The 18,527-nt window shown below is 36.5% G+C and overlaps 1 protein-coding gene across 1 annotated transcript in view; it reads right to left on the bottom strand.

Moving 5' to 3' along the window:
- Window positions 1–18,527, bottom strand: part of SEL1L (SEL1L adaptor subunit of ERAD E3 ubiquitin ligase) — a 35,121-nt gene that overhangs the window by 14,038 nt on the left and 2,556 nt on the right. The window contains 12 exon segments of the mRNA XM_050336017.1: window positions 450–527; window positions 2,792–2,860; window positions 3,273–3,329; window positions 4,074–4,228; window positions 4,536–4,617; window positions 5,222–5,281; window positions 5,360–5,413; window positions 7,412–7,574; window positions 9,198–9,303; window positions 9,927–10,094; window positions 13,534–13,756; window positions 14,106–14,143. Of these exon segments, the coding sequence (XP_050191974.1) occupies window positions 450–527; window positions 2,792–2,860; window positions 3,273–3,329; window positions 4,074–4,228; window positions 4,536–4,617; window positions 5,222–5,281; window positions 5,360–5,413; window positions 7,412–7,574; window positions 9,198–9,303; window positions 9,927–10,094; window positions 13,534–13,756; window positions 14,106–14,143 (1,253 nt within the window).

The raw sequence follows: 18,527 nt of genomic DNA, 5'->3' as shown, positions 1-18,527 counted from the left end.
ATAATTATTAATAGTTAGAATTAAATATATAATATAATTAATTTTAATTAAGTAATGTGTAATTATAGTAATAAATAGCATATTAATAAATATTATCTATTTACCAAAAATAAGCAAAAAACCATCCTATCAGTGTACTGTAAATTTCTGTGACAACTTCAGAGTAACAGAAACTAGAACTTCCAAGAATTTCAGACTATTTAGGTGACAATATTTCATACTGATGTAATAGAGTTAGACTCTATTGATGGGAGTTACACTCCTTATGCTGAACACAGCTTCATGAAGCCCTATGGCCAGAACTGGAGGCGGTTTTTGACATCTTAGACAAGCAAGGTCTAATTATGGGCCAATCTGGGAGTAGGCGTGCACACACGGCAGGGCACATAAAGAAGCATTTGCAGCATTTTGAAGCTAATCAACTTCTTAATAGCTACAGATAATCATACCATATCAGCAGCTTTCTTGAAATACTGAAGAGCTGTTTCATTGCTCTGAGGTACAACATCACTTCCTTCTGAGTACATCTGAAAGAGAAAGGCATTATTGAAGAACAGCCCAAGAAATCAATTTAGCATGAAGATCATGATGCATCTTCACCTGGCACATGAGAGGGCATCTATTGTACTTACTCTATTCTAACTACTGCACTACTGAATAATCATTAAAGAACTTAGGCAGAAGAAGAAAATACATCTCTCTGCTGTAAAATTTAGATTCAGAGAGTTTAACTTTCTAATGGAGAATGAACTGCCCATAAAATTAAAGTTTTCATGGCAATACTCCTCATTTCCTATTTCTACTATTCTGCAGTGAAGAACACAATCAGGCAAAAATCTTGAGACCAGTGGAAGTCAAACAAAATTGGCAGTCAAAATACTTTGTGAAAATGAAGTAAAAATTGGTTACTAAACAGTGCATTTCATTAGACACAAAACACTCAAGCAGTAGAGAAAGCAGGAACTGCACTTTCCTCTGTCAGGTGCCTTGAAGAGCACATTACACTATTTTTTTCAGGCTCTAAGGACATGAATTTTGCATTCTCTACTGCAGGGACAGCCTGAAAAAGATGAGTTAGAGCTGGTGCTTATTGCAGCCTAACCTTAGAGGGTATTCAAATGGAGTAATAAGGATTTAGTTCCTCACAGGCTGAAGGTAGTCTGCAACCCAGATCTCAGACCAGTGACCTAAATACTTCTCTAAGCAGCAACACATTATCATCACCACAGGCAGCTAGCCAATCATGTTTTAGATTACAAATCATAGAACGGTTTGGGTTAAAGATTATCTAGTTCCAACTCCCGTGCCATGGGATGTTAGCCACTAGACCAGATTGCTCAGGGCCCCATTCAAACTGGTCTTGAACACTTCCAGGGATGGGACACACACAACTTCTCTGGGCAACACGTTCCAGTGCCTCCGCATTCCTTGAATAAAGAACTGCTTAATATCTAATGTAAACCTGTCCTCATTTAGTATAAAATAATTCCCCTTGTCTTATCACGATCTGTCTTTCAAAATGTCACTCTCCCTCTTTTTTATAAGCCCCTTTCAGGCATTGGAAGATCGCACTGAGATCTCCCTGGAGTCTTCTCTTCTCCAGGCTGAACAAGCCCAGCTCTTTCAGTCTGTCTTCATAGGAGAGGTGCTCCATCCTGCTGATCATCTTGATGATCCTCCTCTGGACTCACTCCAACGGGTCTATGTCTTTCCAGTGCCTCCCTTGACTTGTTGCCATGCTGCTTTTGATGCAACCCAGGATGCTGTTGGCCTTCTGGGCTGCAAGTGCACACTGCTGGCTCATGTCCAGCTTTTCACCCACGAGAACCCCCAAGTCCTTCTCTGCAGGGCTGCTCTCAATGACTTCTCCCAGTCTGTGCTCACATCTGGGATTGCCCTGACACAGGTGCAGCACCTTGCACTTGAATTTGTTGAACTTCATGGGATTCTCACAGGTCCACTTTTCCAGTTTGTCCAGGTTCCTCTGGATAGTATCCCATCCTTCTGTTGTGTCAACTGCGCAGCTCAGCTTGGTGTCATCTGCAAACAAACCTCTGACTGCACCCATCCAGCCAATTCCTTACCCACTAAATATTCCACCTTTCAAATCCATGTCTCATCCAATAAGGATGTTGTGTGGGACTATGTCGAAGGTCTTACAAAAGTGTAGGCAGACAACATCAGTCATTCTTCCCTTGCCCATCATTGCTGTCATTCCATCATAGAAGGCCACCGGACTGGTCAGGTACGATTTGCCCTCAGATAAAAAGCCCTTCTATCTGAGAAAACTGAAATAATGGCTCACTCTGCAGAATGATTCAGGCTTTAGTCAGAGTAAGTGCAGACTTATTGGCAATTCTGACTCAGATGCCTCAGTTCTCTCTACACTGTAACAATGTTCTTCCCCTTTCCTTCATCAACTTAAATTTTGAGAATCCTAGCGTTTCCCCACATACTGTTTGGAACAGAACAGGAGCCTTTTCAGAAGCACACTCCTCCACAGAAAAAGGACATTTAGGTACTTAATTATTTGATTTTTAAAAACCACTCTAGTTCAAGCACTATTTAGAAAAAACCAGAAGTTCCTGAAGTGAAGGAAAACTTAGACTAGACATGTAGTCTGCTACAACACTCAAGTCTTGCAGGAAAACTCAAAACAGTTGCAAAACAGAAATACTTAGATTCCAGCATTCAAGTTTTAGACTGCTTGATATCAGAAAGTGGGAAATATTTGCTTTTTGTCATTGAAAGGCAGTCAGTTTTCTTACTTTTGAGAGTGTTTATATCTTACCTTCCCTAGAAAAGCCATAGCATGTGAATTGCCAGCATTAGCTGCTTGATTGAAGTACTCAAATGCTCGCTGTAGAGAATAAAAGTATTTTATTTTCTATGCATACTTAATATTTTGAGCATTGAAAGCTGCATGGTTTCATCTACAGAAGAAAAGTCACATAAACTAGACTATCATCACTAATGCATGCCCAGTGCATCATGAAGATTCAATCTACCACATGTACAAAAGCTCAGCCAGTTTCCAGTACTACCTGATGAAAATACAGTTTTTGGCTTTAACTTTCTCATTTCTACGGTGATTAGTCTAAAATAATTATGTAAGAAAATCAGTTCCATCTACGAGTTACATAAAAATTAAGTTTTATTGAACAAGGCTACTAAAATCATTATATAAAGACTTTTGCTTTACTGTTGTCTCAGTTATACTTTCTCACTCTCTGCCAAGTGTCATATGCATCAAAGATATACAGAAAAGGTACCTGATGGTTTTGCTCTACCCCTCTTCCTCCATGCAAGTGTAATTGTCCAAGGCCAACCTAAAAATAAATTTGACACTGCAAGTTAGTCACTTTTCCCTAGGGACTTTCTTTTTCTATCTCACAGATACTGGTGAGCTAATAATATGCACAGAGGCAGACCATATCTTAAAAATACCACAAAGTTTGAAGGAACAGATTTGCTTCAATAACTACAGTTTTTTCACGTTCGTTTAAGTGGAAATTTATCTGAGATAGAAGTGACATGACTGTCCTTGATGCAAAATAACAACTGTTCATTTGAATCCTGTCTACCTAAGTCTGATACCATATATGACCAGGTTGGATTGTGACACTGACTATAACAGCATCTTCTCCTCCTGCACTGTGTGTAGAAGAGGTCCAGCCTGCAGAATGCAGAACTCGTGTAAGAGCAAAAGCAGTGAGAAATTGAGATCCACAGTCAGGTCTAGTTTTTTGACAAATCCTTCTTCCACAACACCTAAAGCTACCCTTGGAAAAGTCTGGCTGGTTGCTAGAGAAAGTCAAGACCTCTTTCCTATGATACTAAAGTTTTAACGTTTTGGACTTTTCTTTGCAAGAAAATTTGCATTTTCTGTCCGTGTTCTACCTTAGACACACTAAAATATAAGTCTCTTTAAATAAAAGCTAATTGGAAAAGAGTAAACAGCTTGACTTATGGGGAGGAGAACACTAAAGCTCCAATGTCTCTCTGTATTTCATAATTGTTGTTCCTGTAACTCTTGAAAATGTCTGCACGCCATCAGGTGAACTTAATCTTACCTGAGCTTGTACATCTCCTTTCTCTGCTAAAAACTGGTAATACTGGATCAAGTCTTCTTCTAGCATGCCACTTGCCATTCCTGGATTTTCTACTTCATCTGCTAAGCGAATTCGCTGAACCACTGTGCCACCAGTCAAAGAAATGTCACTAGCAACTGGAAAACAGATAAGTGTTGTTCAATACAGAAATTACACCACAACTTAGTAGAACCAGATCTCTACAGAGTTTCAAGTTGTTACTCAGAGAGAATGAATTATTTTGACACCCTCTAAGAATTAAAGACATTTCAACAGAGACAAAAATAGCATATCGTGATTCAGAGCCAAATGGATAACTTCTTTAAAAGTAGGAATTCTCTATGTTTATACTACTAATGTTGACAGCACTTCTAGTATCTTCTAGTTGAGTAACTTAGAAACACATAGAAAGTCAAGAATGTTATCCTAATAAAAGGTTTTTACCATGATTAGCTACAAGTCGGTAGTGAGTGAGAGCAGATTCACAACTCTGAAGGACTCCTATCCCAGCCCAGTACCGGTAACCCTGGAAAGGAAAATATATGGGACTATCAGTTATTTAGAACATACCGCTTGTCAGTTTACAAATTTTTTTCACATTACTTGAGTAAGATTTGATGAGACAATAGGCAGGACAAAGGCCACAAGTCCATTGACTTTGCATTAAAAGCAACTGACTTAACATCATTAAAGGTTAAGTGTAGCCAATATACTTGAGATATTAGTCAAGAAAAAGCAAGTAAGCAGAATGATACTTAAGGGTGAACCTTTTACTTACACATGTTGCACTACATTTGTCTTAAATCTCACAATACTGATTAAAACAGCACCTTCTGTGAAGATCTTTCATAGTTCTCATTAGACTACAAATGTTAAAAGCCTGACACTTCTGCTTTAAGTCAAGAGATATAAACATGGTTCATGTAAATTCATAGTGGTATACAGCTTAAAATGAGTAGACTTATCCTTACATTAAAAAGGAATGATGGGAAGATACTACTGCCCTCCCAATTCATGCAATATAGTCTAATATTTGGAACGTGTATTCATGTGAAATGAAATCTTACATTAAAAATTTTAGGGTACAAAAACATTCTCGCATGTGTAAAGTTATTAACAATCTTACTTACCAAAATCATATGAGCGATTAGATTTCCTCCTAAAGCTCCAAAAGTGTAATACACCAGGGCCTTAAAACAAAATATTTTGTTATTTAACATCTGCCTCCAATATAAAACACAAGAACACACACACAATTTCTAAATTACCTTAGCTTGACTAGAATTGACTCCTAGACCAGATGCATACAGAAATCCAAGAGCCTAGAAATGAAATAAAATTTGTCAGTAGTCTTTGAAAAATCAAGGATCAATTTTCCTGGAATACATACACATAAAGAAGTCAAACAACAAATCAAAGTTGCAAAGAACATACCAAGCTCTACCTTCAGTTTGGTACCTCTTATATCTATGCTCTTCCCTGCCCTTTTTAAAGTATGAAGTTTCTAAATTATTCAGTTGCTTAGGATTCTAGCATAAATTACTTTTTCACCAAAATTCCATTGAGTGGAACAAACCACTTCCCTGAATGTCAAGTGTAGATCCAAAGGTCCCTAACAGTCAAAGTATCCCAGCTTCAAGACCCTCAAGTGCAGCTCAGCAGTAGGTGTCAGGTTATTCATGTACCCCATTTGTCTCATACACCAGTGCAAACATATGTGAACTATGGCCTTCTCTGGAAGGCTCATATTTTTTGAGTCACTGTCTAACAGATCCTATGAATTTACTATTTTGCATCTGTTCTGCCATGGGTTAGTTGCAATTGTGACTATAAATGTAAGCGGTTAGAATGCACAGAGCTGTTTGGCTGAGGTTTTTTCAGAAGTTATTTTTGTTCCTAAGATTTACATAGTTACTGCACTATCTATAACACCTGTTACACCTCTGTGGCTCAGAAGAGAAACTAGTAGCACAGAAGATTGTAAAATATAGACACCTTTATATATACACTATGTTCTAACACTATTCTAGGCAATCTGAAAGCACACACACAAATCATCTCATGCAAACAGTATTGAATTCTAGACCAATAAAAGCCAAGGTTTTCCTCGAGATATGAAGTCTCAAAAGAAAACATGTTCCTGCTCTCTATGGTAAACCAGTACTCCACTATTAAACAGAGAGCAGCAGGAGACTTGGTAGCAAAGAGTTAAGAGAAAAATGGGTAATTGCTTAAGCTGACACTTCCAAGAGAACTAAACAGTAAGTATATGCAGATACTGAGCCACTGCAATTAATAGCACCCATATTTTATGACACTTCATAACAGTAAGTATGAACAATGCTATAATGCTCAAAGGCTTGTGGACAAAGCAAGTCTCATTTCACTAAAAAACTTTTAAGACTCCTAGGAGTTTATAATTGCTAGATTACAAACTTGTGTGTATATCTACTTTCCTATGACAAAATTGCAAATGCAAAGCCACAACATTCCACACAAATCACAGGAAAAAAATAATAGTTTCAGAAAAGGTTTGTTGGCTGGAGTCACCTGTATCAACCTGTTTTTTGACTTACACATCCAATCTAGTCAGTCATACAACAGATAAGAAATTAAAAGACCACCACCATACTCTATTACTGGTAATTAAATAATTTTTTTAAAACTCAAAGAAAAAGTCTTTCAGGTGCCAAACTGATGGCCAAAAACCAGGAGGAAAAACTCACTAGGCAATATTAGTGTAGATAAGATAGAGAGCAGCTCTTTTAATGCAGACCTTCTGGCTCACGGAGTACAAAGATGTGCATGCACAGACAGAATTCTTACTTTTATATCTTTTACTAATTATCATATCTAGTGGGGACATCCAATCCTGAGACCCCTTTTGCCCCTGGTACCACCCTCGAAACTGCCCCACTGGAGCCCCTCCAAGGGTCTTGAGCCTTCTATCTTGTTTTGTCTACCATATTTCTTGTTATTCTAGTCCAGGTGCACGTCCCAATGCAATGTTCCTGCTAAAAATCTCTCGTCTTGAAATGATGGTTAAAAGATGGTTAAACCGAAGCTTTGAGAATGTGACATACAAACTGTGAGAAAGTAACAGTCTAAAGTGAAAGAAAACCACAGCTACATTAAAATCTACAAAAAGTTGAACATCTTAAAAATTCTAAGGCATTAGTGTTTACTTTGAGGGTGCAGGTGCCACCTAGAAAAGCATATTAAAATAGCATATAAAAGCATATTTACTTATAGAATAAGTAAAATCTATAAAACAATTTATAAACCTATAAAAACATTTGTAGAGTTTAAAACAGACATACCATTTGGCCTTTCGGAGAACCTTCTTCTGTCAGTTTTTCCAACAGTTCCTTTGATGACTGGATGTTCTGCTTCAGGTAATCCCCAAACAACAAAGCATAAGACACTTTCTCCATGGCCTTGGTATGATTCATGTCAGCTGCTTTCAGAAGATATTGATAGGCTCTTAAGAGAAAACAATTTCTTAGTCAACTTGAGGAAAAGAAGATTCTGTTCATAAACCTGAAGATTCTGAAGACGTGTTTTATTTCTCTTTAGTCTCTATTTTCTACAAATGCATCTCCCTACAGTCATTTGTTCCAGCTACTAATCATCCATATATGTAACAACTCATAATTTAAATAATAGACAAGCTATTTTAATGTTCACTCTACTCCAAAAGCAAAGCGCTATGCATTTCCTCTCTGGTAAGATATACAAGAAGTTTAAGGTCAAAGGATCACATTTTTGTAGCAGCACAATTTTAAGTCCTGTACAAGGTATCTAATAGACCCACTCCTGCGACAGCCTGAGAAAGACTATGGAGTCTCATCTGTTTGAGTACAAAGCCATTCCAGTGAAAACACCAAGCACTGAGCCCAAGAAAACTGCATACATGACCAATTTTGTGATGAAACAGTCACGCTAACAATGAGAAGGATCTCTGGAAACTCCCCTTTCTATTTCAGTCTCAGAACTTAGGACAGTCCTTCAAAGTAATTTCACAGCACCTGGTTTCACAGCAATTAAAACCCCCATAACCTTAAACATGGTAACAGTACTGTCAAGCATGATTCAGCTTGGTCTCTCAGGAACCTTTGATAGTGCTCCAAGATTTTTCTTTACCTCTCCTCCTTTCTAGTCTCAGACTTGCTTTCTTTCTTTAGGACATACAGAGGCACACCTGGTTACTCTCATAATTTCACCTTCTAGGAAGGTTTAAGATGTGCAAGAGAACTAATACCTAACATTGTTTTACAATTCTTACACTATTTTATACCAAAAAATATTACTCAGAATCCAACAGATATTGTCTCCCTTTATCTTTACCAACAACCTTATCTCCACAAACAAATTTAAAATAGTAATAACGCTCACATAATAATCAGCAGGAAGTCACCACTTACAAAGTTGTCAACATGAGTAACAGGAAGCTCTAAATTAACACAGCCATTCTTAATTACAGTGAAAAGCTGACAACTATTTAATCGCTAACTGGATATATACAGAACAGAAAGCGAAGAGAACAGAATGAACAGAACACTAATTTCTTTCTTATTCTTTGATTTGTCTACAAGCACTACTCTCTTCTCTCATACAACACAAGTTTAATACTATTTTTATGGTGACCAAAACCATCAGAAAGCAAGAAAAAAAACCAGAGCAGGACAAGAAATGTCAATTTTTCCCACTTAACCTTTGAAGTAGAATGAGAATGGGACTGTAAGAAACACCAGAAAAAGGACAATTATCTTGTATCACGTTACTTTCTTCCTGGGGAGTTACTACATATAAATTGGAGCTAGAGAACTGCAGCAACATCTTGCCTTAGGTCAATGTTTTGATGACACCCACTCGTCAGAAATTCATCTCATGCAATTTTTATTGCATTCAAAGGAATGCAGGCATAGATCTGTTTTTCTAAATACCCTGAAATTACTATTTATTTTCAGTACTATCACTGCATAGTTTGTTTTTAAATCCAATAAAGCTCAAAATCCTGGGGAAACTCATTTAAGTTCATTTTGATTTAAGCAAGAGTGATCAGACATCGTCCTTCTCCTGTGGGAGTGAATAAGGTAGACTTACACTTTCTTCTGAGCCTTTTTACTGCTTTCATTAAGGATTTTCATTCCAATCTGATAAACATCCTCAGCTTCTTGCATCTGCCTTCTCTTATTAGACTGCTCTTCAGCTTAAAGAAAAAAAAAAGGACATTAAGAGATCCAATTATACAGCTCAACACTGTTCTCTCATAATTCCTATTAGTTATAAAAGGAAAATACAATCAGAAATATGTTTCTGAAGACCAGTAAACCCAAGTGAATACAAAAAGCTGTCTAAAGGAGGTATTGAATATCTTCATAGATGGTTTCTTCTTGTGTGATGTCTTTCATGTATGAGTTTGCTGAAAGAAATTTTATTTTCATTGCTTGAAAGTAAATTCTGCAGGAAGAAAGGTTCCTCCTTCAGGACATTTCCTAGAGAAGGTTGGTCCCTTGTGTAACAAGCCAGCCAGTATAATGGGAAACACTGTCAAATCCCTATATTACAGCCTCAAAAACTAAGAGTTTTACAGATACCTCCATGAGAAGATTTCCTTATTAGCTCTGGGAAGTGGCTTTTCTTTTTAAACTTTTTAAAACTTCTCCTATCGTGAAAACTTCACCTTTGTAACTACTTGTTTATCACAATATGAAGTGACCATTATTGTATGACAGGGACTTCTAGATCCAGAAATAAAGGGCATTAAGAGGACTGAAAACACTAGCTTAAAAAAGCATTCATTGGACAAAAACAAGACATCAGGTTACTTACATTCACAGAAGCCCCACTTCTGATCTTTCTTGTAATCATAGGTTGTTGCACACCAAAGCCTGCCATCTTCCCTCCCATCTGCAGTGCACTCTGCATATTCCTTCTCCATAAACAAAAAGGGGAAGTGGCAAGGTTCACCATCTGCAGTGCCTCCAATAGCTGTCAACACTGAAAATGCATACCCAGGAATTAGACTGCTCTCCTTTATTCCCAAATTAATCTACTACATATAGTAAAGTGCTCCTATGTTGGTTTTAACTCCTATGAACTACAATTAGTCAAGTTTTCTGTAAAATTTCTAATTTACAAAAGCCTGAAAAAGCAACTTGAAAAATATAATATAATTCTTAGTTTTAATTATGAAATAAAGCAGAAGGTATGTGGTTTCTCATATTCCTTAGTTCTAAGCAAAGAAAATAAAATATTGTATAAATTAGAGAAGGCAAGTCTAAGTTACATTTTTATTGCCTATTAAAATAAAGAGCCTTTCTTTGCATTTCCTCCTCTCTGCCAAAGACCTTGCAATGCACCCTTAAAGTACATTCCAGAGCATATACTAATTTTAGCCCTAGGGTTAGATACAATCATGACAGAACAACACACATCACTAAATGTTACACTGAAGGTGCTTGAATATCAGCAGGGATGAAAAGACTTAAGTGAAATCATTACAGTGTGGATGGATGGTTATTCTAATCACTACAGGTCCAGTAATTTTCTACTCTTGGATGTACTTACACTGAAAACATTTCATTTCATCAATATATTTAGTTGCATTCAACATGACTTTGAACAACATGATTTATCATTTCTCACACACTAACACTTCAAAGGTTACTGACTTCAATATAGCAGTATTTTAAAATAACATCAATCTTCTATGGAGACTAAGAATTATCTCTGTTTTCTGAAGATGGAATTATTTCAATTAGACTTTTAAAAAAGTCTTCCTTTTTCACTAAGCTAAAAACAACACTTGGGTTCAGCTTCATTTGAAGATGTTTGCAAAGTCCTGAAATTGACAATGTCAATTATACCTTTTTTTCAGTTATGTTTGCAATTTTTGTGGTTATAGAGAAAGCTACTTCTTTTTTCTAGGGTCTACAATTGAAAGGCTTAAAGACCATACTAATTTTAACGTTTCACGTTTATTTTCTGAAGCAAAAGGAAGTCTTCAGGTGTAGCTAGCCTTTTCAAATTGCTCTTCATAACTGAATTCCTTGGCAGAGGTTCCACCACACCACTCCAAGTTAATTACATCACAAGGAGAAGTGTTATTTTCAGTAACTGATTAAAAAATAATGCATTCACATGCAATTAATCTGGAATAATTTCACACATCTGTTAACTACAGAGTAATGTACAAACTCATGCCAAGCGTACATATAACTACAACTGCTGGGACCTCTTATCACTGTCATTTGAACAAACTACAGGATATAAACACTACTTGACAACTCAAAGTTTTACTTGCATTGTTTAGTACCTTGTCTCCTGTACTGAAAACAATTTTACACAGTGCTCTGCATGAGTTAGCTGCACGCTAAGGTTATGAAATTACTCTGCCTCAATTCTCCTGTTTTTGCTCCCAGATAGTAACAAATAGTTATCCCTACAATAACACAGCAATGCAATCACAGGTTAAACTGCACACCAGTTATTTTACTACGTACTTAGAGAATGATAAATACAAAGTGAACCAAGCAATTTACTCAGAGGATAAATTAGCTTTTGTGAAACTGAGTGTGCAAGTAGCAATCTAACTCTTTCACTATGTCTGAATAAAGTACGAATTTGTCCTTACATCTCATTTCATACTTTATGCTGCAGGAATTACTCATAGATTACTTATAACTATTGGTTAATTACTGTAAGATTCTTCTAAATAGGAAAATAAATGTAACAGTAATTGCCAGCTCTGTATAAACTTGTGGGTAGTTTTTAGCAAAAAACTGTTAGCTTTTTTTCTTGTAACACTGAAGTTTCATACTAACAGTTAGTTATTATGGAACAGTTAGTTCCACACTGGTAGTATGGAACTTTGGTGTTACAAAACACTACAACACAAAATAACAAGGACTAATAAAAGATCATTTTCTTTGCATATAAAACCCCCTCACTCATCAGAAGACAGCAGGACAACTTCTTTCTTAGAAGGTTAAAAGCTTTAGCAGCACTAATTCTAAGTTAAGAATTTTTTAAAAATGCTCAATATCCTGCAAAATACACGTGGAAACTTGCAGAATATAATTTTTTCCCATGCAATCTCATGACCATACACAGTAGCTAAACTGTATTTAGAAGAGTTTTAATGTCCCTTAAGGCAGTCCTGTCACCAGTAGCTCACCTGGGAGATGTAACATCTGTACCTGAGATATGCTCATTTAAAGAGTTTGCCAGAAGACTGTTAAAGGACAGTTTATTCTCCTGACAGAACACAAATATTTTTCTTTCAGAATTGCTTTTTATATAAAACCAGTAATCCTTCCATTCACATTGCTTATTTATTTCATTAGATGTTCCAAAAACTGTGCAAGACTTCAACTTATGGTTTTCGAAAGTCACTTGCAGTACTTTGATAGGTGTAGTTAAAAACCTTAGTTGACAGGGAGCAAGTCATCTGGTAACATTTTTCTGACATGAGATCAAAACTACCTTAATGTTTACTTTTGAAATAGACTTCACTGGCTAAATATGGTGCTTAGTTCACTCTTTTGTGGTAGAAAGATATTTAGTGCATTATATACCTTTTCCCTGTACAACACAGCACCTATCAACAGCAATAATTACCTATTACTGACTTTTCACGAACTGTATACCAGTTCTGCACTAATAAGGAAGGCATATTAGAAAACACTCAAGAGTTACATTACAGAGCTCATTTCACAACTCTTGCTTGCTTTCAACATTTGAATGAGCTGAGAAGACAAATACCCTTAATACCACATATTTTTTTCAGTAATATTGAAGATTTACTTTTTAAGGACAAATAAAAAGTCTGCTGCATAGGCTAAGGTACTCAACCATGCCACCTAGTTATCTGCTAGTACCTACAAAATTACGTAGTAAAAAAGCAACACTAGCATTTCCTGGGAATTCAGGTACAAGGACATAAGGTTTTACCTATATTTAAAAACTTACTGAAGTTTACATGGAATTTAGATGTTGCTCTAAGGCACTCATTGCTGTTCTAGGAAACTTGTCTTTACATCATTATTTGTTCCCTTTCTGTCAACTGACTCGTTGGGCAAACGGCCAGGGGGTTGAAAAACACTGATGCAATTTCTCTTTCTATGGCATACAGGATTGTACTTGAGTCCTACTGAGGCAATCAGGGCCTTTTCCATTTAACAGTTAAAGCTTTCCAGCAAGATGGAAACAATAACAATAATGGAAAACTCTTTCAAATGCACTTCAAAATAACCACTCAGATTTCAACCTCAGAACTTTTTGATGTTACTTTCTAATGGAAAAGGTAGCATTTAACATTCCATTATAGAAAGGTTAAAACACAAGATATTTCATATTACTATTTTGTTCATCCACATGCTGAAGTTGTTCAGATGCATCTTTCTTGTCCCTTGTTCAAAAGTTTGTGAGCAGTTACCTGGACTCTGCATTTCTGCTTCTTCCAAATCCTTATTTAATAGATTTGACATTTCTAGAGAGTTCAACTCTTCCAGTGAATTCTCTTTTTCCTCTTCTTGACTGTGAAAGTTCTCTTCATCCTCTGACTGAGAGTCCGATTTCCCCGACTCAAGGAAGATCTGACCTGCTACTACTCGAGTTCCTGTGGAATGGTCCTTTACCTGGTCCTCTGCAGATAAAGTCTGAAGGAAAGCAGCCACATAATTTAGAAGATTAGAAACTGAGGAGCAGCAGTGGGCTAAAAAACCATTACTGTTTAAAGATATGATTAATTAACATATTAAGCTTCAACAGTAGCATCAAAACTCTTGAGCTACCTCTACCTCTCATTAGATCTACCCCTTTCAATTCTTAAAAAAAAAGTTAATTTTTTCCAATTTGCAACATGTTAATCCTTTTGATGTACAGAAATTGAGAAAGCAAGAGCTACAGAACATTTCAAAACAGAAATCAAATCACCGTTCTGAATTTCAGACCTTTGCTCTCACTCCAGAAGAGAAACAGAATGACTAGAAATGAGTATCTCCTCACCTTTGAATCCAGTGATTCATCTTGATTTCCTTCTTCATCTAGAAGAGATGTTGTAAGTCAGTAAAATGCTTTTCCATGAGTAATTACACCCAAAATAAAAATAAGTTTAGTTATAATATTGGACCATGGTTCTGAAATATTCTAGAGTACTAAGTTGACCAATGCACTTCAGGAAGACCTTATTAGTGTTCTCAGGACGAATCAAATATTTCACAGAAGATCCTCTTCCTTAAATTATGTCAACACAACTGTGTTTCCAATAGAGAAAAAAGTGTGGGTTTTTTTTTTAAACTCAAATCACAGTCTGAATTGTTCCAGTCCAACTAAACTACTTTAAAAGGTGCATCAATTGAAAAAGGCCAGTAGAGACCAGAAAGTTACACTAAGATCCTCACACTCATAATTAACATTGTCCTTTGTAGAATGCAAATTCATTTTTCTTGACCAGCATATTAAAACCTTTATAGCGAAGTGTCTCTTCAGAACAGTGAGAAATTAGTTTAAGACAGGTGAAAAAGAAAAGATAATCAGAAAAGCTTATTTATGACAGATTTACCATTGCTTTACAGAATTATTTCTGCAACATTTTTTTTGTTCCTGTAACTTAAATGGGCTATGCACTGTGCTTCAAACAACTGTGCTATCATTTTGACAGAAAGCCTCCAAAAGTAACACCACTGAAATATGACTGTTCCCAGTCATCAGTATCTGACACCACCTCATTTAGGTAAACAAAAGCCCACTACATTTCAATGAAGATGCTATAGACCTCCCTCTCTCTGGTACACAACTCACTTAAACCAAAATAACAGCTTAAAATATAAACAGTTCACTAAGCAAAGCCGCTGCTAACTCCTCCTACACTTAGAAATCCCCCCTTCTGTGGTTCTGGGGTGTCCAGTGCCCTGTAGCAGTGGTAGGCCATTGACAAGCTGGAGACATGCACTAAGACTAGAAAAGAAGTCAGTGCCCTGTATACGAGTCACAGCATTGGATGTGTTTCGGTTGGCTATGAAAGGTATCTGCACAAATACTGAATGCCAACAAAACTCTCCAAAGTTTATAGAAATCTGCTGACTTCCTGGAAGCATCTGACAAACAAAACTTGCATACTTTTTGTTCTCATGCAAGTCAAGTGTCTTACCAGAGAGAAATCATCTCTGAAGCAACAAATTACAAACATGACACTTGACTGGTATATGTTTTGAAGTCTTCCAGTATAACAGAGCAACTGTGGGCATTTGCAGTGAAAAGATTAATCTTGGAAATCACTTTCTGGAGCCTAGCTTCTGTATTGTTATTTGAAGTATAACCTTTGATTGGAACAAGTAAAAAGATGAGGGAGAATCAACTGTAAGCTGTAACAGCATAATAAAAACAAAAAAATTCTAAGGCTTAAAAGCGAAGCTGCGAAACTACGGTGACAAGAAGTTTGAGAGTGCAACTGAAACAAATGACAGCCTGTTAGGATGGTGAAGAGGATGTAAAGCTCAAATAGTTACATGTCTGGCAACAGACATGTAATTAAAAAGGATCTAGAACACTTGATATGGATAAGCAGCTGTACTCTACATGTCAAAAAACCAAAGTGTGTAAAGCACTTCAGAAGAACTTGTGGAGACAGCAAAGAGAAACCAAGACAGTATGAGAACAAACGTCAATTTGGAAAAAAACATCATGAGGCATAAGATAAAAACAAGGCTAGCTGCATTTTTGGCAGAGACCACACTGCTTTATCATTTTGAGGAATTTAACAGATAAGGGTGATTCTGGTAAGTCATAAGAGTTTCTACCACTGAACTTCAGCATTTCAGATCACCATATAAAAACTGGTATTTAAATACAGTAAAAGTGCATATACATTTAGGATATTTGTTGGCATTTCTATTTCAAAACTATAAAACAAATTTGAATTTACCATATTTCCTACAAACTACTTTCTATCATCCTAAATAATTTTGACCTAAGACCAAATGCCACCTTCAAACTCCAGAGCTTGTCGAGACATTCAGACATGCTTCTGGATAAGGGGGAAACTAAGACAAGGTAACTCACCCAGTAGCTTGTATACTCCTTTTAACATATGTAAAGAACTTATGGAGTAACTGTTATTGCAGTAAGAGACATCATGCTTGGTTTTTTTTTTTAACCACTACACCAGCCAGGGGGATTGTTTTTGTCTGCTCAAAACCAGCATATATGCCTGGTAGCACTAGGGCTTTCTAGTGCTTTGGTAAAGGCTTGACTAACCAATTTCAATTTGTGGAAGGCTGACTTTACAACAAAAAAACACACGGTGTCAAATATAAATAGGTTATACTTTCTATGTACACATATTAAACAACATTTTTATTGTAACTTCATATGCAAGGCAAGAGACACCTGAACAAGGCAGAGCTCATTAAGTGTTTGGTCTTCTTCCTTGAAAGCAAATAAATCTATTTCCTTTGTATTGCATCATTTAAAATCCCTCTGAAGGAACCAGCTTCCTTATTAAGAGGTTGTACTTGAACAACTGTTTTCTAACAGTGATTTCATAGCAGTGCAAACGCAAAACAAGAAATATTAATCTAACTTTTCTTAGCTCTGAGACTTCCTTCTACGGAAGGCAGATGAGGTTGCAGTGGTGACAGATAATGTGACTAGAGGAGGGAACACTTGCAGCCTTGTTGTTTCACAGAACTGCTGACTAATATGCACCAGCTACTCACAGAAGTGTGTTTACCTCTACGAAACTGTTAAAAAAAACTATTCTGAAACTGTTAATAATAAAAGGTCTACGGAAGGTCACTGTTGGAACTAAGAACAGTTTATTAGTCAAGGTTCAGCTAGTGAACAAAGTCACAGATGTTACGTTTGTGCACCTGCTTCAGAGATTAAAGCTGATACTTTAGTTTGTTTTTCCACACTTCAATTACAAAAAAGTAACTGACTTTTTTTTTAAATTTGGATCTGGTACCACAGCTGCCTAATTCTATAAACCTCTTCTGAAAAGGCCAAGTGGAAATTAATATTAGCATTTGTTAAACATATTAGGGATATGCAATGACATATTAAAAGGAAAAGGTAGGCAAAAATACTTGTGGTTGAAGTGGCAGCTGACAACATTGTACAGAAAGCTTCACTTACAAACAGTGCTGAGCTGTGTAGCTACTGCTGGGTGCTCTCATGCTCTAGAGTTAAAAATCTTGTTTCAACTATACACCACTTCACATATAATTAAAATCTGCTTTAAAATGTATTCATTTTTCCTCAATTAGAAAAAATAGCATTCAACCAGTCTACGTAAATATAGCAAAAGTACTTTGGCAGCCTATGTGAGAGAAAAATATTCTACCATATGCTGCTCAAAGATCCTACCATTTTGTGAGAATTTTGTGAGAATTACCATTTTCAAGAAAGAACTAACAAGAGAAGGGTAGAAGCAAGAAGAATTATGCAGTGTGATTCAGCAAGAACGTCCTTAGTTCAAGTGAGTTCAACATTTTCAAACTTTTGCTGTGTTAGAAGAACAAATCAAGTGCCATCAGATAAAGCTAAGAGACTGCCACTACCAGACAAGAAATACTACTACTTTCAATGTTACAGTGGTCACTCACCTTCAGGAAACAGCCTAAAATTCAGTGAGTGCAAGCAGCTGGCAATACCCCAGAGCTCTGATGAATGCCCTAACTGATCACTGCAGTCAGTTTCCTTCTAGTTTTTGCCAAGCTCTTCAAGCCTCAAACACTATCACAACAAAGCAACTAGTAAGGGTCTGCCTAGAGTAGTGATCTCCTACCTGGAGTGTGTACCCCTCAGGGGGTGTGATAGCCAACACACTGGGGCTGCAGGAAGAAAATACTTTTTGCACTGTTACCTTTTCTTAATGCAGTGTTCATTCCACCTTTATTTCATTCTTTTCTCATCTGTGTTTTTGCACATTTTATGATGTGCATAATACGATAATAGTACATCAATGTCTAACTTATTAAAAATACATGTAAGAAGCATGCTCAAAAGTCTTTCTATAGAGAGGAGTGCATGAATAGACATAGTTTGGCAAAAAGTTTTTTACAGCACAGAGATTTTCTGTGGTATTTTAATAATTTCTTTCAATGTTTTTGTGCCAGTGACTAGATAGACTTTGAAAGGGAATGCAAACTCTGTTTATCCAATTCTTGCAGGAAAAAAGGAAATCTTAAAAAAAAAAATTACCTCAGACTGCTTCTCATCAATTTTTCAACTGTTATATTCAGCACAGAAACAGACTCGATAGCACAGATGCCACTTCCATTATATGAACCTCTAAAACACGCAGTGACTCAAGAAAAATCCGTAAGTAGCATCTATTCAGCAAGAATAGTTCTAAAGTATCCTTGGCAGCAAGTAAATTGTTCCCAGCTACAATCTGTGCAGCGTATTCATTTTAGTCCAACTAGA

This window comes from Myiozetetes cayanensis, unplaced genomic scaffold (assembly GCF_022539395.1).
Source record: "Myiozetetes cayanensis isolate MyiCay16 unplaced genomic scaffold, myiCay2020 scf6-25, whole genome shotgun sequence".
Classification (NCBI taxonomy): domain Eukaryota; kingdom Metazoa; phylum Chordata; class Aves; order Passeriformes; family Tyrannidae; genus Myiozetetes; species Myiozetetes cayanensis.
The sequence above is the reverse complement of the archived record's forward strand: the minus strand, read 5'-3'. Positions and strand labels throughout refer to the sequence as shown.